This window comes from Hemiscyllium ocellatum, chromosome 16 (genome assembly GCF_020745735.1).
Source record: "Hemiscyllium ocellatum isolate sHemOce1 chromosome 16, sHemOce1.pat.X.cur, whole genome shotgun sequence".
Taxonomy (NCBI): Eukaryota; Metazoa; Chordata; class Chondrichthyes; order Orectolobiformes; family Hemiscylliidae; genus Hemiscyllium; species Hemiscyllium ocellatum.
In genome coordinates this window covers 3,154,202-3,179,521 of record NC_083416.1, presented here as the reverse complement: position 1 = coordinate 3,179,521, position 25,320 = coordinate 3,154,202, and the positions used below count along the sequence as shown (strand labels likewise).

Here is a 25,320-nt window from a genome sequence, read left to right as displayed (position 1 = left end):
ATGTTCAAACAACTAGGTTTAGTATATCTGGGCAGTGTTAGAATTACAGATTTTGTTTATATTTCACACTTTCTCACTTTGCAACCAATCCATGTTGGTTGATGAATGTCTCGTTATTTAGCCATTTACATAACAGAGGTCACTACTAATGTTTTAAGAAATTTAAATTGCCAATTCATAAAGCATTTTGAGAATGTGGATTTATCTTATGAAATTGATGGCTGCTACATCAATATCAAGAGAGCATAATTTTCAGACAAAAGGCAGGACTTTTAGAGGGCATTTGAGGAATCATCTTTCACCCTGAGCGTGGCGGGAATCTGGAATGCTCAGCTTGGGAGGGTAGCTGAGGCTGAAAACCTCACAAACTTCAGAAAGTATTTGGATGGGCATTTGAAATGTCATAAACGTTCATGGCTCTGGATCAAGTGCTGGGAAGTGGAACTCTCAGAGATTGAGTAGTTTTGTTGGTGTAGCCTCAAGAGTGTTTTCTGTACTGCAGAATTCTACGAACTGAATGAATTTTTGCTTTGAACAATAGCAACCTTTTCCAAATATCTCTATTTTTATTCTACTCAACTTCTCTACTCCATTCCACTTCACTAATATACAAGACTCCTCTGATCTGAGGACAGATGCAATGCATTCATTTTAAAAATGAATTACATTTTGTCTTTACATGATTTTTAAACTAGACTCCTTCATTTTGCTATTACGTTCATTAACGATAATTGTTTTTCTCTGATGCTATACATTATTCTGATACCATTCTATCTTTGCCCCTCGCATTTCATTTTGTCGGTTTCCTCTAATTCTTGTATTGACCTCAGTTCTCCACTGTTTTGTGAACTACTTAATCATTGCACAGCTCATATTTTTTTCAATTTCATCTTTTGTTCAATCAGGGGCACAAATACCAGACACTACCTTTCCTTTTGTGAAAAGCTGCCTAATTAGCACACAATCCATCTCCTCCAACAGTCGCCCGTTGTTCAATGACGGTTTCACCTACTGACATTCAAATTCAATTCAAGATAATTTTCAACATACTGAAATGAGCTTTCCTCCAGTTGAATTTTATTATGCTCCCTATTATGTTCCTAGTCCTTTTCAATAACTATTGGAAATTTGTTTCTGTGCCCAAATGTTGCCTCACTGAAATATGCTTTACTTGCCCCATTTCATTTTCTGGAGATACATTCAGTGAGTGTTCAAGAACAGACATTAAGTCATTGTCAAAGCACAAAATTTCCAGGTTTAATTAATCAAAAACATACAAAGTTAACATAAGTTAGCAAGAAGTCTGAAATCTATAAAACAAATTGGAGTAGACCGTTACTCACTATAAAAGCTCTCTATTGTGCAAAGATATGGGAAAAAGGCAGAAGTACACTAATCCCACATGTTTATAGACCCATTTAAGACTTTCTAATATACATCTAGTATATAATAAGGTCAAAAATATCAAAAACATTACAGAGAAATGGCTTGAAGCCAGCCTCAGGCTTCCTCAAATCTGATTCAAAGTGGAAGGTAATTTGCCAAAGGAGAAAGTGAGGACTGCAGATGCTGGAGATCAGAGCTGAAAAAGTGTTGCTGGAAAAGCGCAGCAAGTCAGGCAGCATCCAAGGAGCAGGAGAATCGACATTTCGGGCATGAGCCCTTCTTCAGGACTGGTCCAGGTAATTTGCCAAAGTTGAGTTCGGAGACACACATGAAAATTATGGTCATGAATAGTATAGCCAATGACAGTCCTTTCACCACTGATTTTATAATCAATTAAATGTAGTATTATCCCAGCAAAGGAAGTTTATGTTCACACCAGTTGGTTAGAGGATATAATCCATATCATATTGTAAAACAAAATGCAATATCCAACAGAAAATGAGGAAAACAAAAATGGGGTCAGTTTCAGAATGAAAAAGGTCAGCTATTTTGAGACCCACATAAAGAAAACGTTGTCATGTGTTGTGTATCTTTACATCTCTCCCAATGTTCAATCTATGAATGTAATCAAGTCAGCCATTGATGGACGAAGGGAATTCCAGATAAATCATCAACCAAGACTAGTTAAATGGTAATGCAGACTTTAAGGACCAAACGGATTATTCCAGCTTCTATAGTTAATGGAAATTAATTCAAAGCAATTTACAAACAGAATAAAAGTAACATCACAACTTTACCTTCAGTTTCTGATAATGAGGCAGGCTACTGCAATGTGTTTTCTTTGCCACTTCTTCCTTTGTGTAAAAGAGACAGCAGAGTGTGCAGTAATAGCCAGTCTTTGGAACCACATAATCTAGCCCTTGAATAAAGTGAAGACACAATCAAAATAGTAGGTCAATACCAGTTCAGCAACTACCATTTCAGTGATAAATAATCAAAAGCCTTTAATACCTGCATACAGGCTCTGGGTTAACCCCTAATTTCAAATTACACTTTTTCTCAAAACAAATCAGAGACAATTTTGATATTTCAGAAACCATCTTGTGTATTTTTCAAATAAAGCCCCTGATTTCTCTCACTCATTCCAGGACTGGGGTACAAAGACAACACAATGCACTGACCATATAAAATGCGAAGTTTTTGATCCCTTTTACTGTTGATAACAAAGCATTTTAAACAGCATTTATTGTTCATCCTGCTCGAGATTATTCTGCCATTCACTATGATTGATCTGATTACAGTTTCAATTTCTCCCTGGTTAGTCAATAAACCACCTACCTGTGTCTCAAAATATTAACTGACCATGCCTCTGTCACTCTAGGAAAGAGTGCTCCAAAGATTCTCAAACTTCAGAACAAATTCCTTCTCATCTCCGTCCGAAATGGAAGACCCTTTATTTTTAATACCCCCGTTTTAAAACATATCCCCTAGTTCTAGTCTCTCCAAAAAGACAAAGATCTTGTGAGCATCCTCCCAGTCAGTTTCCTTAATCTTCTTCAAAGTTGCGATGGACCTTCTTCGTGAAATACTGCAGTCCATGAGCTGAATGTATACTAACATCTGAGAGATCATGAATTCTAGGATTCTGATTCTGACAATAAGTGAACAGTACAAAATACTCAATCAGAGGGTGTTTGACTCAGATTGTAACTTGGTGATGATGTTCCCATGAACACATCATTGTTCTTGTGTTGGGAGAGGTTGCAGTTTGGGAGTGCTGCCAAATGAAGTGTTTGTAATGCATCTTTTATGTACTGGGGAAGCTGCCAGCTGCAGATGGGCTGCTCTTCCCTGCAAAGTATTGGAGGTAGAGTACTAATCCCTACCATTTGCGTACAGACCCATTATGTTACTGACTTGTGCTTTTTAAGTGATGCACAAGAGGAATGGCTGAGCCAGGAGATGAGCCATTCGCTGCAAGACACCCAGCCTCTGACCTGCTTCAGCAACAACCATATTGATGGGCTAGTCCAACTGAGTTCTGGTAACATCAAAGTATCAATTGCTTTCCCAGTAGCATTACTTACACACTATACTCAGACCATTACAACAAAACATATACAATACAATACTTCAAAACAGCGAGTACGAATGCCTAACACCACTACCATTTGGTAGTACAGAACTTGAATACTGTATTGCTGAAAAAAATGCCATTTTGTCAAACGTTTTCATTCCTGCACTCACCATTTCACAAGCATGCTAATTCAAGGGAAAAGCTAGCATTTATGCTGCACAAGAGTGTGCCAAGTTGGCGAATGAATGATGATTGAGGCATTTGCTATGGAGAATGCACCCAAGAATGGTGCTTGTCAGTTAAATGCCAGGCTTTGCAAGCTGACACTGATTAGTTAGGACATCGCCCTGAGGAAAGAACTAATGAATGGGTACCACCAATTCTGTTGAGTTGGAACAAATGTGGTCTCTGCAAACACAGGCTCCTGTATTCATATATATAGATTCCAATACATGCAAATGCACCACACTGCATGTCCTAAATTGTTTGTCAATGTAATTCTTCATGCACAGGATTACGCAGCAAATGTGATTGTACAATTGTTGCTACTGTTGGACATTGTGTTTAAAGTTTTGCAAACATAGGCAGATTAATGTGGCCAGTACCTTGTTAGTTGCAAAAAGCTAAGGGGACATGCTGTTGGATATGGTCTGCCAATGTTTGGGAGAACAGGCTTCATACTGGTATCACACCAGCACTGAAATTCGTACACATTACTCATTTGCAAGACAGATATGGTTTGACCGTAGCATCCTGATACAGCGTATATTATTGTAAACCAATAGCCTAAAACAGCTCACTTCAGCTATTGCTAAAAATCTGAGACTTGCCCTTCCAGGGTAATCAGAAACTCAACCTCAGCATGATACAAAGACTGACAGATTGTATTCAACAGTATATTCCTTTGCAGGCAGAAAGAACATGTTAGATGCATTACAGATTTCTCAACTCAACAAAACAGGTAACAGCCATTTACTCATTCATTTCACAGTGCAATATCCGAACTAATCAGTGTCAACCCGTCTGGTTGAAAATTTAAATAAAGAACCGATGAGTGCATTTTCCTCAACCAATCAGCATTCTCCTCATGCAGTATACATGTTGGTATTCCCTTGAATTGGCATTCTGGCAAAATGACCTGTTGACTACACAACGAAAGGCTTTTACAAAATTTTTTTTCCAACATTCAAATAGACAGAAAACAATGAATATGAAAATATATAGTATATATTTGAAAATTTACATGCTGAAAGCCAGGTTTAATAAAGGTGAAAAGTTCTATAAAAAATAATCGCGAGCAATGTTTGCCTACCTACAGGATTGTTCGGCTGATATGGCCCAAGCCTGTACTCATCTGGAGTAGGGGATCGTGAACGAGCACGCTTGCTTTCTGGTTCCACACACGATGATATGGTCTCTTCCTGCACATCATTCCTTTCATCACCATCATGCTTATTTTCAATTGTTTCATCTTCAACTTGCTTCACTTCTGTTTCTTCACCACTCTCTTTTTTGTCACCTTGTTCTGTCTTTTTAGATTTGATGTTCTTTCCCCTCTTCCGACCACGTTTTCTTTTTGCTTTGTTCACATCCTCATCTTTTTGTTCACTGGTGTCCTCTGATTTCTCTGTCTGAATGCTTGTATCAGCATCATCAGTTTCCAATTTATTACTGTTATCTTCACAAGACATCAGATCTTCAAGATCCAGATTTCCAGCCTCTACATCACCAACCTCATCAACAGTCACAAATTCATCAATGTTTTCAGGAAAGCACTCTTCTTTTAACTCCTACAGAAATCCAAATACATTCCAAATTTGAACAGGGGTCTCTTATTTCAATCTCAAATTGGGCAAAAATAAATACATTTTTTGAAATTCTTCCAACACACTCAAAATAGGGATCACAAGATTTTATCTGGTCGTCCCTTTTTGTATGACTTCTCTCCTTCAACGTAAAAGTTTCACCTATTTGACTGTACATTTTCTTTCCTCTATTTATTCAGTATCTATCATTCAGGAGGCGGAGGGGGTTTTGTGGGAACGAGAGAGACTCACGATTGTGTATTACCTCCCAGGTGCCAGCGTTAGTGATGTCTCTGATCGTGTTTTTGGGATCCTTGAAGGGGGCGGGGGCCAAGTTGTGGTCCACATAGGCACAACGACATAGGTAGGAACAAAGGTGGGGATCTCAGACAGAAATTCAGGGAGTAAACTGGAAGCTTGGAGCTAGAACAAACAAAGCTATCATCTCTGGTTTGTTGCCCATGCCACGTGCTAGTGAAGCAAGGAATTGGAAGAGCGCAGAGCTGAACACATGGCTGCAGGGATAGTGCAGGAGGGAGTATTTTGGATTCTTAGATAATTGGAGCTCTTTCTGGGGAAGGTGGGACCTCTACAAACAGGATGGTCTTCACCTGAGCAAGAGGGATACCAACATCCTTGGGGGAGGGGGGGGAAAATAATTGCTAATCCTCTTTGGGGGAGGGGGTTAAACTAATGCAGCAGGGGGATGGGAACCTGAATTGTAGTTGAGTGCAAAAGGTAATGAGGTCAGGGGTAGGTTTATAAGGCCATCAGAGGGCACCGGATGTTGGTTTGAAACATGCATACTTCAATGCCAGGAGCATCCAGGATAAGGTGGGTGAACTTGCAGCATGGGTTGGTACCTGGGATTTCAATGTTGTGGCCATTTCAGAGACATGGATAGAAGAGGGAGAGGAATGGTTGTTGCAGATTCCGGGAGTTACATGTTTCAGTAAGAACAGAGAAGATGCTAAAGTTGTGGGGGCGGGCAGTGTTAATCACGCGTCATATTACAACTGCTGAGATAATGAGCTGCTGAGGACTCATCCACTGAGGTATTTTGGGCTGAGGTTAGAAACAGGAAAGGAGAGGTCATCCTGTTAGGAGTTTTCTATAAGCCTCCAAATTGTTCCAGAGATGTAGAGAGGATAGGATAGCAAATATGATCCTCAATAGGAGCGAGAGTGACAGGGTAGTTGTTCTGAGGTACTTTAACTTTACAAATATTGACTGGGAATACTGTAGTGTGAGTTGTTTAGAAGGGTCAGAGATCTTGATATCCAAGTGCATAAACCCCTGAAAGTTGCCACCCAGGTTGATAGGGTTGTTAAGGCAGCATATAGTGTGTTGGCGTTTATTGGTAGGGGGAATTGAGTTTTGGAGCCACGAGATCATGCTACAGCTGAATACAACTGAAGGATGCACCTGGAGTACTGTGTACAGTTCTGGTCACCGCATTACAGGAAGGATGTGGAAGCTTTGGAAAGGGTTCAGAGGAGATTTACTAGGATGGTATGGAAGGAAGGTCTTCGAGAAAAGGCTGAGGGAACTGAGGCTGCTTTCATTGGAAAGAAGGAGGTTGAGAAGTGACTTAACTGAGATGCATAAGATAATCAGAGGGTTAGATAGGATGGACAGTAAGAGTCTTTTTCCTCTGATGGTGAAGACTAACACGAGGGGACATAGCTTTAAATTGAGGGGTGATAGTTTTAGGACAGATATCAGGGTAGTTTCTTTACTCAGAATAGTAGGGGCGTGGTACGGCCTGCCTGCAATAGTAGTAGACTCACCAGCCTTAAGGGCATTTAAATGGGCATTAGACATACACATGGATAATAATGGAACGGTGCAGGTTAGATGGGCATCAGATTAATTTCACAGGTTGTTCTGCGCTGTAAGGTTCTATGTTCTCATTAGTTATTAAGCACAAAAGCACAATTCAGCAAGGTTAAGGGAAAGGATCTAGCACGAGTCGAGAGGAATCACTGTAATTGAGCAAATGGAGGCTTTGAAAGTGGAGTCAGTTCAGTACACAGTAGACACACTCCAAGATGAGGAAAGTAAGGCCAACTAAAGTTTGAGCACCTTGGATGATCAAGATACAGATAAAATAAAACAAAAACAAAGCCTATGACAACTGCTAGTTCCATAGTTCAGTAGCAGTTTGAGTTGAGAAAAGCATAGAGGAAACCTTAAAAAAAGGGAATGAAAGGAAGTGTATTAACACAAAAGTAGTGAACGTAAGGAACTCTGTCCAAATGTAATGCCAGTAAGGAGCCAAAAATTAGACATCCTTTCAAAAAGGAAACAGACGTGGCGGAGCTGTTAACAGAGTTTTGGATCAAAGTAACGACTGATATAGTGCTAAAAAAGGACAAAAAGTCGTGCTCAAATGGTTCACAATCCTCAAAGTCAGATAGGATGTCTACTAGGCTCCTGAGGGAAGAATAGGTGTAAATTGCTATCTGCCTGCCATCTTCCAATATTACTTGGTTATGGGGTTGGTGCCACAGCATTTAAGAATTGCAAATGTTATATATCTATTAAAAATGGAGATAAACCAGCAACTATACACATGGCAGCCTTAAGTTAATGGCTGGGGAACAGTCAGTGACAACTATTAGGCAAAATTACTTGACACTTAAAATAAAAACCAATAAATGAACATCAGAATGTGCTAGGTAAATTAGAGTAGACTAATTTGATTGAATACTTTAATAAAATAACAGAAGGGGTCAATGAGGTCCACACGGTGGATGATGTCTATAAGCCTTCAAAATGCATCTGACAACATTGTAATAGACCTATTAGCAAAATTAGACAAAACAGAGGCAAATCCCAATAGACTAGCAATTCGGAAACTTAAGCTAATGGTCTATGGACATGAATTCAAATACCACCATGATAGATGGTGAAATACATATCAAGTCAAATCTGTAATTAAAAGTAAGCCCAATGACAACTACCTAATAACTTCTGATGGTCATTAAAAAAAATCTGGGTTCACCACAGTCCTTTGGGAACAAAATCTGCATCATTATCTGCATGCAATGCCAGACCGACTACAATGTGGTTAATTCTTAACTACCCTTTTAAATGGCCTACCAAACCGCTCAGCTGTATCAATCTGATACAAAGTTGAAAGAAAGGAACAATATCAGAAGGACCACTTGACATCAACCTACGCTACAGAAACGACAACAGCAAATAAGTAGTCCTCCTGAATACCAGCTGAGGGTTTGTGCCAAAAGTGGGACAGCTATCCCAGATTTAATCAAGCAACAGCCTGACATAGTCATGCTTTCAGAATCATCCCTCATGGACAATTTCCCAGACATGAGCAGGGACCACCCTGGGTCCGACTAGCAGGACAGACACACCAAAGTGATATACAATAGAGCAGAAATTCCCAGGAAATCCTTCATATTGACTCCAGACTGCCCCCCCCCACAAAAGCAACAAATTATTAAGTTCATACCTGGGATGCTGCTTGTTGATGTCTTTTGCTCCTTCGAATAATTGGTGCCTGTTTAAAAAAGTTTCAATTTAGAAAACACTATCCATACGCATTGCAGTAGATCAGATTTTTGCCAATCAAACATTGTTGTGCTTTGATTGTTTGAAACTTAAAAACACCAAAGTCAAAGCTTTTAGTTTTATATTCATCAGGACTGTGGTGCAAGAATCACAAAAAAACTTTGAAAGGGAACACCCAATTTATATGGCAATGAGAAATAACACAAAAAAATCAATACACTTTTAATACTGGCACTGCAACATACAAATTAACCAAATAATAAATGAGCTGCTGCAACTAGTTTTTGTGTATTTTTCACGTATCATATGCTAAATTCCTTCACTTTAACAAAGACCATACAGGAAGTGTCTTATTAAGAGGAATACCATATCATGTTCCTTCAGTACTATTTATTAACTTAGCACTCAAGGAGAAATAAGAAAGGGACGATCACTACATTGGGATTGTAATACAGACCCCCTAATAGTCAGAGGGAAATTGAGAAACAAGATTTGTAAGGCGATCTCAGTTTCCGTAAGAATAGTAGGGTGGTTACAGCAGGTGATTTTAACTTTCCAAACAGAGACTGGGACTGCCATGGTGTTAAGAGTTTAGATGGAGAAGAATTTAAGTGCGTACAAGAAAATTTACTGATCCAGTGTGGATGTAACTACTAGAGAAACTGCAAAACTTGACCTACTCTTGGGATATAAGGCAGGGCAGGTGACTGAGGGTCAGTGGGGGAGCACTTTGGGGCCAGCGACCATAATTCTATTAGTATTAAAATAGTGATGGAAAAGGATAAACCAGATCTCAAAGTTGAAGTTCTAAATTGGAGAAAGGCTAATTTTGACGGTATTAGGCAAGAACTTTCAAAAACTGATTGGGCGCAGATGTTCGCAGGTAAAGGGATAGCTGGAAAATCAGAAGCCTTCAGAAATGAGATAACCAGAGACCAGAGAAAGTATTTTCCTGTCAGGGTGAAAGGAAAGGCTGGTAGGTATAGGGAATGCTGGATGACTAAAGAAATTGAGGGTTTGGTTAAGAAAAAGAAGTCAGCCTATGTCAGGACCCCTCAAAGATCAGCAAGGCAGTCTTTGCGTGGAGCCGCAGGAGATGGGGGAGATACTAAACGAGTATTGTGCATCAGTGTTTAGTACGGAAAAGGATATGGAAGATATAGAATGTAGGGAAATAGATGGCGAAATCTTGAAAACTGTCCATATTATAGAGAAGTGCTGGATGTCTTGAAAAGCATAAAAGTGGGTTAAACCCCAGAACCTAATCAGGTGTACCTGAGAACTCTGTGGGAAGCTAGGGAAGTGATTGCTGGGCCCCTTGCTGAGATATTTGCATCACCGACAGTCACAGGTGAGGTACCAGAAGACTGGAGATTGGCAAACGTGGTGCCGCTGTTTAAGAATGGTGGTAAAGACAAGCCAGGGAACTATAGACCAGTGAGCCTGACGCTGGTGGTGGGCAAGTTGTTGGAGGGAATCCTGAGGGACAGAATGTACATGTATTTGGAAAGGCAAGGACTGATTAGGGATAGTCAACATGGCTTTGTGCGTGGGAAATCATGTCTCAGAAACTTGATTGAGTTTTTTGAAGAAGTAACAAAGAGGATTGACGAGGGCAGAGTGGTGGATGTGATCTATAAAGACTTCAGTAAGCGTTTGACAAGGTTCCCCATGGGAAGATCGATTAGCAAGGTTACGATCTCATGGAATACAAGAACTAGCCATACAAAACTGGCTCAAAGGTAGAGACAGAGGGTGGTGGTTTTTCAGACTGGAGGACTGTGACCAGTGGAGTACCACAAGGATTACTGCTGGGTCCACTGTTTTTCGTCATTTAATTAAATGATTTGGATGTGAGCATAAGAGGTATAGTTAATGAGTTTGCTGATGACACCAAAATTGGAGGTGTAGTGGACAGCGAAGGAGGTTAGCTCGGATTACAACTGGACCTTGATCAGAAGAGCCAATGGGCTGAGAAGTGGCAGATGGAGTTTAATTTAAAGAAATGCAAGGTGCTGCATTTTGGGAAAGCAAATTTTAGCAGGACTTGTACACTCAATGGTAAGGTCCTAGGGAGTGTTGCTGAACAGAGAGATCTTGGCGTGCAGGTTCATAGCTCCTTGAAAGTGGAGTCACAGGTAGATAGGATAGTGAAGGCGGCATTTGTATGCTTTCCTTTATTGGCCAGAGTATTGAGTACGCAGTTGGGAAGTCATGTTGCGGTTGTACAGGACATTGGTTAGGCCGTGTAGGAATGTGTGCAATCTGGTCTCCTTTCTATCGGAAGGATGTTGTTAAACTTGAAAGCGTTCAGAAAAGATTTACAAGGGTGTTGCCAGGGTTGGAGGATATGAATAGAAAGGGTTTGGAAGGATATGGGCCGGGTGCTGGCAGGTGGGACTAGATTGGACTGGAATATCTGGTCAGCATTGACGAGTTGGACCAAAGGGTCTGTTTCCGTGCTGTACATCTTTATGACTCTAAGCCATTCATACCTGACCAGAGATTCCAATCTAATCTAGTCCCACCTGCCAGCACCCGGCCCATATCCCTCCAAACCCTTCCTATTCATATCCTCCAACCCAGGCAACACCCTTATAAATCTATTCTGAACAGTTTCAAGTTTAACAACGTCCTTCCGAAAGGAAGGAGACCAATCATTAGGTCGCTATATCATGGTAATCTAGAGTCTCTTTTCAAAGTGCCTGAGTGTCTTTTCAAAGAATTTAAACTTTCGCAACTTGCGAAGTGTTGTTCAGTTTTAACAATATCCTTCACACTTGAATAGATAGCATTGCCTAGTCTCTAGTCTCCACCTCTAGTCACAACTCTTGCAAAAATCTTCATTGGTTACCAGGAGAATCATGTCTTTGATGGAATGACCAGCAATGGCCCGACTCTTTTATACTTAGGCTACTTAGGTGGTGTGTTTGCAATATTTAAATCCACAGCTGCATCAGATAAATTCTTTACAGACTTAAACTCTGCCTGTGCTCAAATTTTTCATTGAAACAGAGCAATCAAAGAAGGGCCTTTTCCTCAATGCATCAGTTGATAAATCTGCCAACGGATTATTTACTTCTTCCCATTGCAAGGTTAGGATATGTCAAAAATGCAATTTTTAATAACATTTGATCAGGGAAGCTAGCCTCACACTGCTAATTTGCAGTGTACACATTGTATTAGTGGAGAACAGCACCAATGTTGATATCAAGCCAAAAAGATGTTCTGCAAATGAGTATGTGTTGTAAGAATTTCAGTGCTGGTATGAAGGTCAAATAACTAAACAACTGGTAGACCATATCAAACAAAACGTACTTTGACTGTCTACAGAGAGCATACCACTGTACTCAAGCAGCCACGTTTGTACAACTCAGAAGTGTCCATCACTAGATGTAATTATGTTACTGGACAACTAAATAACCTAAACAATGATTAGAATTACATTAATAACCAACTTAAGATGTTCAGTTGGGCTCTCAATACATTTCACACACAGCATCTTGTTAAGTGTCGGCAAAAGGGAATTTACATATAACTGCATCTTTTTTATTGAAAAAGGGTTATGGAGAATGCCAACCCATCCTGCAAACCCCATAGCAAAGCCCTGATCAATCAGAATCTACCTGCCTGGTAGGAGGTTAAACAGCTAGTTGAGATTTAACAGTTGATAGATCCAACTATATCCCCATGACAACTATTATCCAACCAATCATCATTGTCTCAGGCTGCATAAATTAGTATTCCCCTTCAAGTTTGCCCGGGCATCTCAGTCTCGAGGGTAAGATGGAAGAGTTTCATGTCTCTTTTTAGCAATGTTTAAGTTCTGTACAATCAGGAAACTATTTTTACCACCTTAGTTGTTTCTGCAGTGTTTTGTACACTTGTCTCCTTCTCTGCTTTGGAATCTGGATGTACGGAGTCTGCTCCTTCCATTTCTTGGTCTGTTTCCTTCAGCAGATCCTCTTGGTCAGCTTCTTCATTGTCTGACTCTCCACTTCCCTGATCCTCAACCAGACCTTCTTCAATAAGCTCCGATTCACTCTCAACAGCTGTGACAGCTTCCCCTTCATTTTTCTCTTCGGATTTTATTTCTGGTTTGTTTTCTCCCTTGGAATTCTCTTTCCCAACTTCTTTGGAAGGAGAACTCTCAGAGGTTCTTTGCTCTCCTTTTTCTCCATCAGATTTTGGAGGGTTCTTTGATTTGCTCGGTAGCTTTTTCTTGGAAGGGCTTCGGGAACGTTGCCGTCTTCTTTGAAAGAAAAATAAAATATAAAAACAGGTTTATACAATGAAATTAATCCTAACTGTGGTCAATATATGAAACCTAGCAGATGACACCAATGACAACGTATATACTGATAATGGAGGAGGATGGAATTAGTTTTGCTGTTCGTTTTCGTTAAGTACTCTACCAGTCATGGTAATTGTGGAGCCAAATCTATTCCAACATTCAAAGCAAAAGTTCATAGAAAAAAAACTCAACTGACACGTGGCAAAGTCGGGAATGCAACTCTCACCCCAGCTCTCATACTTTTTGTTAACTCTCTTCCTCACTTTTACAGAATCTCAAATATCAACTTGATATCTGCAACCAGCTTTAAAAGAGCACCCTAAAGATCCACTTTGCATTTCTTTGCTTCTATCCAATTCTGTGCTTACATCAGAAATTGGATGTTCTTGTGAAATAGGCATGACAGTTTGCACAAATTATTTAAGAACTTTTAAACTAACTCTGTTTACCTGATTCAAAACCTTCATATTTGTACTTAAATGTCAAGGAAGTTTTCCATTTTTAATATCAGTAGTTAGAAATCGAAACGGAAAGCAAATTTGAAGAAGGCTCATTCAAATAATAATAACTGAACAATAAAACCACAAAGAAGCAACCTAGGTGACAGCCTACAATTCTTGCATAATTCACAAATACCATTTCCAGATGCCTGACATTGTGAAAATCATTTTAACACTAAGTCATGAACGATGTGCTGTAAAAGATCAATTATGACAGCACACAATTTTGTTATGATAAACAATAAATTTTAAGTCTCACAAATTACTTCATCTGATTCTCAACGACCAAAAAAACCATTGTGGAACTTGCCAATTTTATTTAAAAACTGCTTATTAAAACATGCTTGAACAGTACATAGCCAGGAAGGCAAACTTTATGCTCTATTCAAAACCAAAGTACTGTAGATACTGCAAGTTTGAAATGAAAACAGTTCTCACAAAAGATTAAACCACCTAAAATGTCAACTCGAATTATTTTCCTTCTGCAGGTGTTCTGAAAAGGATAAATCTAAGGCATAAAGATTGCGAGAGGGAATTACAGAGTTCGGACCCTGGACAACAGCTGCCATTGGTGAAATGCTGATAATTGGAAATGTGCCAAAGGCTGAACTGAGTCCAGATCTCTGAAGGTTATCTGGCCACAGGATATTATAGATAAGGAGAGACTTGAAAACAAGAACAGAAAGTGCTGGAGAAACTCAGCAGGTCTGTCACATCAGTGAAGAGAGAAACAGACTTAACATTTGGTGTCCAACTTCTTTGGAACTGAAAAGGGTAGAAAGAGAGTGTTTTAAGTTGTGGAAAAAAGGGAGGAGCACCAAATGGTACAGCTGGAAAAGGTTTCCCAGTGCAAAAGGCAAAGAGATTACTGATAGCGGTTGAGAAGACATGCAAGTGGAATGGATATTAATGACATGTCTAAGCAGCAGAAAACAGTCAGTTCTACTGAGTGCAAGCCACGCAAATAAGACAACATGGCAATACAAATCGAAGAGAGAATTCATGATCTGAAATTGTTGAACTCAAATATTGAGTCATGAAAGCTGTCAAGTGTTGAAGCATAAAATAAAGTTAAATCCCACCAATGTATGCTGGACTTCATTGAATAATATGATAGACCTAGGACAGAAATGTGAGCATAAGAGCAGGATATGGCAGTAACTGGAAGGTTGTGAATTTTCTTGAGACAGAGAAGAGGTGCTCTGCAAAGTAGTCACTCACAGTTTTTGTTTGGTCTTGCCAATGCAGAGAGGGCCTCTTTGTGCAATGAATATGGCAGATTGGATTGAAAGTAGAACACAGTAAATCAGTGTTTCATCTGGGTGATTACTGGATGCCAGACATGCTGAGTTTCTCCAGTACTTATGATTTTTGTTTTAGTTTCCGGCATCTGCAGTAGTTTGCTTTTATTTCAGGCTTTAAAACAAAAGGGCTCTTAAAAAGCAAGGCATTGCTTAACTGGGAATCAATATAGGCCAATCATCTGATGGATGAATAGTACGAGAGACAATTTAGGGCATGGCTAGAGTTTTGGATATTCACAAATTTTTGAAAAGTAAAATATCGGGGCCCAGAAATTGGAAGAATTGAATCAAAATGTTACAAAGGTATAGATGAGTATTTCAGATGAACTGAGGCAAGGTAAAGCTTAACAAAGTGAGAGAAGTGAAAACAACCAGTCCGACATATAACACAGATGTATGATCTGAAGGCATTTGTAAAGGAAGTTACCTGTCTGCTTCATCCTGTTCTTTCAACAGTTCCTGAACCTTGATGCTTGGTTTCTGAAACAATAGATTAAACACACATTGTTTCAAATTTTCGCCAGCCATATAAAACTGCTCAGGTTCAACAATGTCCTTCACATGGATCCCATATTCCTTATATACCAAAGCTAGAGAGCCAAATATCAAATTATGAGATAATCTAGATCAAAAGGTCAAATAGAAAGAGGGGGTATTTCATTTCACATCAAGTGAAAATACAGTAAAGCAGGGAGAATTCAATTAACTTACACCACACGGCTTTGTGAAATAATAAGTAAGTATACAATGGACAACATATCATCTTACTCAAAAACAACTTTCAACTCTCTCTGTTTGCAAATTCCTTCTGGAACAGGTTAAAGTTTGAGATTTCAGACATTTATCTGAAGGTTGACTAACTTAGTGTAACACTCAAGATTCAGCCTGCTCACAGTTAAAAATGAAGAGCTGAACAATTCCAGCTCAGTAAAGAATTAACGATATCCAACACAATGGCTATGAGCCTGACCAATGAATAAGCTGAGTTGGTAACATTGTTTGAGAGAGTAATATTTCACTGATTTGGTTGTACATAAGTAGCATACTACTGAAAAGAGACCAAGGTTGCCAAAGCTTTTTGTATTGTAGGATTAACAGAAGTGTACTAAATTTCTTCTCTAATTTCCCTTACAGCAGCACCTCTAAAAGATTTTAGGAAATGGAGTTGGATGGGTAAATAATTTCCTCTAACATCATGGTCTACTGTCAAAAATGTTTGACAACTAAACCAGTTATACCCCAATATTTTCACTTGCCATCACACTAACAGTGATCAAAATGAATGGGAAGGATGGTGTTTAATTTGATGAAATCCTAATGAGGTGATAACTCATTTCAAGTTGGACAGCATCAATCTCATGTCAGACTTTGCTTTCAGCCACAAGTGTCAAAAATCCACCTCATAAGTGTACGTTGCAATGGTAACACAATTTTTGATTATAAAGCAAATTATTACTTGCATTTATGACAGCTCATGCCATGACCTCGAAACTAGATTACGGCCTGGTGCCACCTGAATTCTGGCCTATTCTCTCATATGGCTTCACCCTGACACTGCATACAAGATCAGTCCAAGTTTTGAGAACCAATGCTTTAGAGTGGAAACTTGTTAAGGTGAGATATGGCTGACTTGTTCAAATGTATAGGCTTGGATAGAGTAAATAAGAAAAACAGCTTGCAATGACAGGAGAATCAATAATAAAGATCTTTGACCAAAGAACCATAAGGCAATTATTAGACATTTAAGAAGCATGTGCATAATTTGAAAGACTACTGGTAGCTCATTAAGGGGTAACTATTAAACAGGAACTGAATAAATACTTGCCCATGAAATTCTCTGTCAACTTGTGCTATTCTATCTCACAGCAAAGTGGTTGATGCCAAAACATTGAATGTTTTCAAAAAATAGTTGGATATAGTTCTTAGGGCTAAAGGGGTTAAAACCTATGGGGCAAAAGCTGGAACAGGGTACTCAATTAGATGATCAATTATGATTATAGGCTCGAGGGGCTGAATGGCACAGTCCTGTTCCTACTCTCCATGTTTTGAAAACTAATTGTAAAAAATGCAGAGCTAAGAGCAAGAGATGGGGAGCCAGACTACTTAAATAAGTATTTCAAAGAGCTGGGACAGGTACAATCAATCAGTTGAATAACTCCTATCTCTGCTCAACTATTCGGTGAGATATAGCACATGGAGATCGAATTATATTAAGATGCAGTTCTCACGACAAAAGTGGCAACACTAGACAGATAGTTGTTTTTTTAAAAAAGGCTGTCACTTGAGTTCAACTATTTTAGCAATATAGAAATCTCATTTGGTACTGCTCAAGACAGTTCATAACAATACCAAATCAAGGGGAAAACCAATATCTATACTGCATGAGAGGACAGTGCCGATTGGTTGGGAAGTGGACTCTGGTAGAGATGTTGCCATGGACAATGCACCACAAATACTAATTGATAGTTAGGTGCTGACTGTTTAAATTAACATTAGGCAGATTGACTCTGAACTAAAATGACTGTCACCTGTTTTGTTAAGCTGAAACATAGTGCATGTACATGTGCTTTTCCTTGGCAGTTATCCATCAATTAGCAGTAAAAGGCACGCCCTCTGTGACAATACTACTACCAGTCAACACTCTCTTGTGTAAAAATGTTGACTTTCTTCTTGAATTAGAATTCCTATTAAATGTTCTGCTGAGTGCAATGCAAAAGGCTTGGCAAAATGTATCCCTTCTCAGTAAAATTAAGATAATTTAATGAAAGACAATTTAAACAAAACATTGCTTACCTTTAATACAAGTGTCTTATATTTCTGAGATGCATCGACAGTTACTTTTCGGCCATGAAATATTAAAGGTGTTTTCTTGTAATGTTTAACCATGTCTACCATACATTTCTTTGACTCCATTTCCAGAAATGCCTGATGGTTACAATATTGATTAATGAGGATAAATGTACACAAGGCTGAACCACAACCAGTTATAGCTTCAACATATAAACTATGTAAATAAAAGAGGTCCTTGTAGGCAGTGTCTCAACCTCGCCATGTTTCATCTTCCAGTGAAGAATTACCTTCTGCACAGCATGTTCCTACCTACCTCATGGATGGTACAAGACTGGGTAACTCCTGAGGAGTAGTGGTTGTAAAAACACAGTCTGCACTGTGAAAGTGAACTCCGTTAATAATCTAAATACTCCATTACCGGTAATCCCTTTCACAATTTGTCAAGGTTTTTCTTAAAACAGGAAATACATCCAATTATATAGATATTAAAAGGTACTGTAGGCAAACTTGAAAGAAGTTAAACATAAATTCCCAAGCTGTACTCACACCACTATGAGGTACTTAGGGGACAAAAACAAAACGAGAAAATAACTTAAAGGCTTCTAAAAGAAATGTGGACAAGAGGATGGGACTCCAAACAGAGGGAATTCAATAGTTGTACTGGCATTTTCTCCTTTGCTAGCAATTTTTTTGCATGGTGCAAAATGCACTTGAATCTTCGAGTCAACTTATGAGTTGCGCAGTTAAGTTTTCATTTCTGAAATTCCCAGCATATAATCAAGCCCTTCATCTCCCTTAAACAGAAATATTTTGACAGTACCTGATTGCGGAGTCTCATCACAATATAATTAAGCACTTTTCCAAAGCTAGTACCAATTTTCACAATGTCAGCATCTGAGTAACCAGAAGGAGGGAGGTTCTGGAGGAGTGCTACCCTGCCGCCGCTCCTCTCTTGCTTTTGCTTCTGAAAAGATAATAAAAATGCATTATCAACACGTAATAACTTAATGGATGAATTTTCATTTCAAAAAAACACTAAGTAATGCAAAGGACTCTCTAAATTAATAGTCTCTCAAAGATTTTATAAAAGTTTTTAACTGCAAGATATCTCTAAATGCCAAACATTTGGCATTTAATTACGTGGACTCAATTTCTCAGTTGAAGCAATCAATAGGTCAGGTCATAAAATTCCAAGTAGGAGTAGCAGACCATTTGGCTGGTCAAGCTCCTGAAGAAGGGCTTATGCCCGAAGCGTCGGTTCTCCTGCTCCTTGGATGCTGCTTGACCTGCTGCGCTTTTCCAGCAACATATTTTTCAAGCTTGTACCCCGCAACTCCATATTCCAGCGTGTCCCCCATACCTCAACCCCATTGTCCTATCTCAGTCTTGAATGTAGTCAACTACCCCTCACCGCTCACTGAAGAGGAGAATTTCAAAGATCATGGCCACCATTGCCAATGTGGTTCATCCAACTTACCATGATTAAACCATATGTGATCACTTTAGTACCATTTTTACAAGTTCCTATTACTTAGAGTCATATTCCGCCTTACAGTTTAGCGCATGTTATAAGCCTTACAAACCGCTCCCACCAATGACTTCAGTACTTTGCTGTTTCTCATCTCCACTCGAACTGATCTCATACCTTGATCTCCCGGGCCAAGATTATTTCTCACAACTGCACTGACCTCATTTGTTTTTTAAAAACAAAGCTACCTCATCACCTTTTCCTTTCTTCGTATTCTTATCAGTTGCCCTTAAATATTTGGGTCCCAGCCGAGTCATTTTGCAACCATGTCTCTGTTACGTCTTTCACATCATACTCATTTGTGCGTGTGTCAACTCTGTCACCTTGTTACAAATGCTGCATGCATTCAGATCAAGGCCCTTCATCCCACCTTGTCCATCCAGTAATTACCACTGTCTCCAGCACGCACAGGGTGCCAGTTAGCTGAATCTGCTAACTGTGTGAGAAATACTAGCAGTGACTTGAGAACTCAAGTTGTTGCTGACACAATATCAATGTGTGTTTTAAAAACAAATAGCCAGGACTACTCAAATATTGGTATAACAGGCTATGATAGTCTATCCATAAAGAGAGTGACCCAAGTCTTGAACTATCTTTAATAAAGCATGATCCATTATTCCCTTCCAATTGCTGATATAAGTAACTTCCCCATTATGCCAATCTTAAGGATTTGGAACTCTTCTTTTGAATCCCGGATGCCAGTTGCATGGGACTTTTAGATGCTTAGGTGCCAGATTATGAAGACTTTACCATATTTCCCATGCCTCTGGACACATCCTTATGTTTGTATGCTCTATTCCTTCCCATCAGACTCTTACGGTCATACACTAATGCACTGTCAGTACTCATTCCAAATCTCCATTAACCACTTAATTTAAAGCCCGCTCAACAGCCTCAATTATACCATGGGCCAGGGTAGTGGCCATTGGTGAATAATACAGCTCCTACTTTCACCAGTGTCAATGCCACATGAATTGAAATCCACTTCTACCACATCTATCCTCAAGCCATACATTCAACTCTCTACACCTGATATCATTTTGATAGTGGGGCTCGGGTCATAATTCAAAATTAGCTTAATGGTTTTGCTCTAACTTTCAGTCTCAGCTGCTCATAATCCCTCAACAGGACCTCTTTCTCCATCCCATTGGTATTGATCTGGACCACCACTGGATACTTCCCCTTCCACTTTAAATCCCTCACTGGTTCCAAGAAATGCCCTGAACCATGGCACTGAGAATGCAGAGCATTTGGGAATCTCACATTTCCCTGTGGTTAGCAGGACCTCCACCTCAACTATATTGCCATCTACTGCAGGTGCATTTCTTTTTCCTCACCCCAAAGGGGCGGCATGGTGGCTCAGTGGTTAGCACTCCTGCCTCACAGCATCAGGGACCCAGGTTCGATTCCAGCCTCAGTCAACTGTCCATGTGGAGTTTGCACATTCTCCCCATGTCTGCAAAGGTTTCCTCTGGGTGCTGCAGTTTCCTCCCAAAATCCAAAGATGTACAGTTTAGGCGAATTGGCCATGCTGAATTGCCCATAGTGTTCAGGGACGTGTAGGCTAAGTGCATTAGTCAGCGGTAAATATAGGATAGGGGAATGGGTCTAGGTGGGTTACTCTTTGAAAGGTCGGTGTGAACTTGTTGGGCCGAAGGGCCTGTTTCCACACTGTAGGGATTCTAATTCTAATTTGAACTGAATAGTAATTTTGGTGTTATAAGCTTGCTCATCTTGCCTGTAGCCCTTGCTGTCGTTCACCTTATGGGACAAGTGCATGAACTAAGAATCCTTCACCTTGATTGCAATCACACAATCCTGAAGCATCCAAACTAACTGGTGTGCGCTAACAGATCAAGAATTGGATTTCCTTTGCCTTTGTGACAAACAGCTGAAAAGAGCTTTTAACTTGCTAGGCAATTCCAGGGAAGAGTGAGAGAATGCAACGAAGTCAAACGAGGTAGGGAGGTATCAAATTTCAAACGTAATTTAACAGACAATTGCAAGAATTTATTAAGGCTTCACCTTCAGTGTACTGTGACACAAAAGTTTTCTGTTTCATTAATTAATTTAATCATTATCATCTGAGCAATGGGAAGAATCAGTACCAGTGCACAAAGGGCATTAAAGATAGAGCTGAACATACAACTTTATTGATATAGTGGCGGAAAAATGCAGTGGTCAAACATTTCTGAAATATTCATGAACCAATGATTACCTTCAAATCAATTTCCTTGTATTTGTGAGACATTCCCACTCGAACCCTTTTGCCATAAAGGATGGCTGGCTTCATACTGTAAAAGGCAACTGCTGTTTGTGCTTGCGCATTGGTCGCCATTTCCACAAATCCCTAGATTTTGATTTTAAAGACAAAATTCAAAGTAATGCTTAGGATGAAAATAAATGTACTGTCAGAACAATTCTATTCTAGAGAATAAATATGACCAGAAATTAATGAAATCTACAAAAGACAATTTTCATTCCTGAATTTTGCAATTTTATTGATAATAAGCAAATCAATTGGATATGCATCTTTAAAGTTTCAGCTTTCATACACCTTTGAGAAGCAAAGTTATCACCAAACCCCAGCTATACACATCATTAGACTAAACGTGGTTCGCTAACTTCTCTTCACAGAAAAGACAAATTTATTCTACTTACCTCACTCTTGGTATTTAAAAGCAAGTATTTTGTAATAATTCCAAAAGGTTGTGCGAGTTGTAGGATATCTTTCACTTTGCATTTTCCTTTTGGTAATTCTGTCATGTGAAGCACTCGACCAGGTTCATCCATTTGCTTTGCAAAGGAACATCATAATTGTTTACTTGAAGTACAGAGTATTCCATTGGAAAGAAATATTCAAAATTACTCTACCCTTTTCCTCAATTCTTAAGCTTACTCAAGAACAATATGCTGCTTCAACTTCACTTGGCAATAGTAGCATTTAATTTCAAGATTATTACAAAGAATGATGTATGTTAAAACTGCATTTCACATCAACTTTTATTTTAAATATTGGCACTTGGTAATAACTGCTAATAGCAGTAAATTCAACTGGGAGAAATCTGGCTTTCACCAACAAGATGGGTGAGCAAATTCAATATTAGAGACCAGGGTGCTTCTGCACTGGTAATTTCACATTTCTCAAAAAACAAACTTGCCACATGCTGGAAGTCCAACCCAATTTCCCCAAGCAGCAATTAATCACTTCCTCCATGCAGCTGGAACTCAAAAAGTTTTAGAGACTTAAGAATGTGAACTACCTCGATTTGTACATATACTAATAGCCTGCTGAATTTTGACTTTTCAGATGGATCATGAACAAAATAATAACAGTAGATCTCTTAGTCATAGGCTTATCTGAAATGTTATCAAATTTAAAAAAAGATATTTTTTCCCTTGGTTTCACCAACTTACAAATCTGCAGCTTAGTTACTTGGCTACATCTATTCCTTTTGCCAATACAAAAGATGAACAAGGCCATTGAAAAAACACCATTGCCATATTCATGAGGTAGAATTGAAAAGGAGCGAAGTCGTATTAAATTTGCACAGAACCCTGTGTAGGCTGCATTTGTAAAGTATAGTCTGGGTCTCCAAATTATTTTAAAAAAAGGACAGACTGGATATGAAAATGTTCAAAAGATTTATTACAATATCATAATGAAGAGGGTTTATTTATTCAAAACAAGTGAACATTCTGGGCCTCTTTTCTCTGGAAGAAAGTCTGAGGCAGACAGGATAGAGATAATTGATTATGCTATTTAAGATTACAAGATGGATGAAGGAGGTAGACACTGGTACTTTCCTACTTCCAAGGAGGCCAAACTAGAGGCTATAAATATGGGAGAGTGCAGCATTTAGGAGATTTCTTTTCCTCTTTGCAGAGAGCAGAACACACTACCAAAGGAGCAGCTGGGATGCATTGCACATACAGATGCATTTATGGCTAAGATTGATAAATATAAAGGTGGAAAGCAACAGAAGGTGGTTTTACTGCAGTTAACTGAAATTCAGTGGGTGGAGGTTCAATGTAGCATTAACATTGTTGTAATTCCACTTGTTCAGCAGCTGCAAAACGTATATACCCAAAATACCACACCATAAATCATGCTTTATCATGATTTCCACAACTGCTGAGTATTCAGTTAAGGGTGCAAGTGAGAAGTTTTATTTAAGGCAAAACAGCTTCATTATTTAAGTGATGTATGCTGTAAATAAAGTGTGACCACTGCATGATGTTTCTATTGCTTAGTGTGTGTTTTTTCATGAATTACATGGAGCTCGTGATCAATCAGCACTCTCCTGGTCCCATAGGTGCCGATTAATAAAAAAATTGCTCTACTACGCAACCATAAGCTATGCAGTTATTTCTGTGGGTTCTAGCTAGAATATGGCAGGAAATCTCATGAAAGAGCTTGCTCATCTAAAAGATTTTCTCAAAAAAAAATGATAAAACTGTTAATATCTCATCTCAGATCAATGCAACACAATACATTTAAAGTCATTATTTTTTCTTATATGGATCTACTGCCCGCTAATGTATTACTTTCATTTTTAAAATTAAGAATGTGTTTCACATCTTTTCCAATTCTGATTTAAATTTCAATGCATTAGCTGATCCAAAACTATAGGAACAATTTCGCCCAACCTAAATCACCTCGAACCAATGGAATTTTTTATATCTCTGATATTATGCACGCTGTAATAAAATAAAAACTGACCATGTTCCGTTTGTTCTGCATTTGACCTTTGCGGTTTCCTGAAAAAAAACATACCATGAGCTCTGAATAATACGCAATTACTTCTATTTACAAAGGCAATAATAATTTCTATTTAACTTTAATTTTCTAATGGGACAGTTTGCACCTCCAAATTTCAAACAACGCTGTATAATACAGTTGAGATATTAAAACCAGGTATTCTAATCTCAATAAGAGGGCACTATGCTCTACTAAGGCTAGGAGTCACATGACATCAGGTCATAGTCCAACAGCTTTACTTAAAATCACAAGCTTTTGAAGTACTGCCCCTTTGTCAGGTGAGGTGAGCAGCACTCAAAAGCCTGTCATTTTAAATAAATTAGTTGAACTATAACCTGGTGCTGTTGACTTCTGACTTTTTTCAACTCTACAGGCTTCTGGACCCAACAGTGAATTCAATAACTTTTGACCATAATCGCTGCACTTTTCTTTCATGTTTTATTGGTGGTGGTTTTTTTCTTTACCATATTTTCAAAAAGACAGCAATTCACACCCTATTAGGACATATTTGATTCTTTGATAGCTCCATTAGATTAGATTAGATTACTTACAGCGTGGAAACAGGCCCTTCGGCCCAACAAGTCCACACCAACCCACCGAAGCGCACCCACCTACATTTACCCCTAACACTATGGGCAATTTAGCATGGCCAATTCACCTAACCTGCACATTTTTGGACTGTGGGAGGAAACCGGAGCACCCGGAGGAAACCCACGCAGACACGGGGAGAATGTGCAAACTCCACACAGTCAGTCGCCTGAGTCGGGAACTGAACCCGGGTCTCTGGCGCTGTGAGGCAGCAGTGCTAACCACTGTGCCACCGTGCCGCCCATTCTTTTTGGTTGCTGTATTATTGGATCTTTTGCTGTTTATCTCACTACATTATGAATCACAAGTCATCAAACATTGACAGTTTTTCTGATTTTTAAAGCAATTTTATTGTTATTCATGACAATCAGGCAGCTTCTTCTTGAGGCTTTCCCTCTAGCTAGTTCATGTTCTTTAACTTAAGTTGAAAATCTTTTTATTAAGAACGATCATCTCAATGAGGAGCCTTCAAGCAAATCCACATCTAACAACCTGCTCTGAAAAACTGTGGTCATATTTTTACAGTGACTAATTCTACCACAACAACTTGGACAATCCACAAATTTTAAAAGGTTTATGTGCCTCATGTCCTCAAAAGAAAAATCCACATCTTCAAAAACTAATCAGTTCTTCCTTGGGTCATACCCCATGAAATAGAGTTCATTGAAGTTTGTGTATCAATATATGAAATACACTGTATATACACTAATAGAGCAACATGTTACCTCTGCCAATGACAATTGCAGATA

General features: G+C 39.0%; 1 protein-coding gene across 3 annotated transcripts in view; it reads right to left on the bottom strand.

Moving 5' to 3' along the window:
* The window catches only part of LOC132823318 (matrin-3-like), a 52,312-nt gene that overhangs the window by 2,602 nt on the left and 24,390 nt on the right, over positions 1-25,320 (bottom strand). Inside the window, exons 6-15 of one of the 3 annotated variants that reach the window (XM_060837001.1) lie at positions 23,945-23,982; positions 21,883-22,017; positions 21,440-21,571; positions 18,514-18,657; positions 17,697-17,828; positions 15,331-15,383; positions 12,661-13,057; positions 8,747-8,794; positions 4,776-5,253; positions 2,184-2,305 (exon numbers count right to left, since the gene is read on the bottom strand). In XM_060837001.1, the coding sequence (XP_060692984.1) occupies positions 2,184-2,305; positions 4,776-5,253; positions 8,747-8,794; positions 12,661-13,057; positions 15,331-15,383; positions 17,697-17,828; positions 18,514-18,657; positions 21,440-21,571; positions 21,883-22,017; positions 23,945-23,982 (1,679 nt within the window). The remainder of the gene's footprint in view (positions 1-2,183; positions 2,306-4,775; positions 5,254-8,746; positions 8,795-12,660; positions 13,058-15,330; positions 15,384-17,696; positions 17,829-18,513; positions 18,658-21,439; positions 21,572-21,882; positions 22,018-23,944; positions 23,983-25,320) is intronic. The other 2 variants (XM_060837003.1, XM_060837002.1) reach the window with 2 other exon arrangements.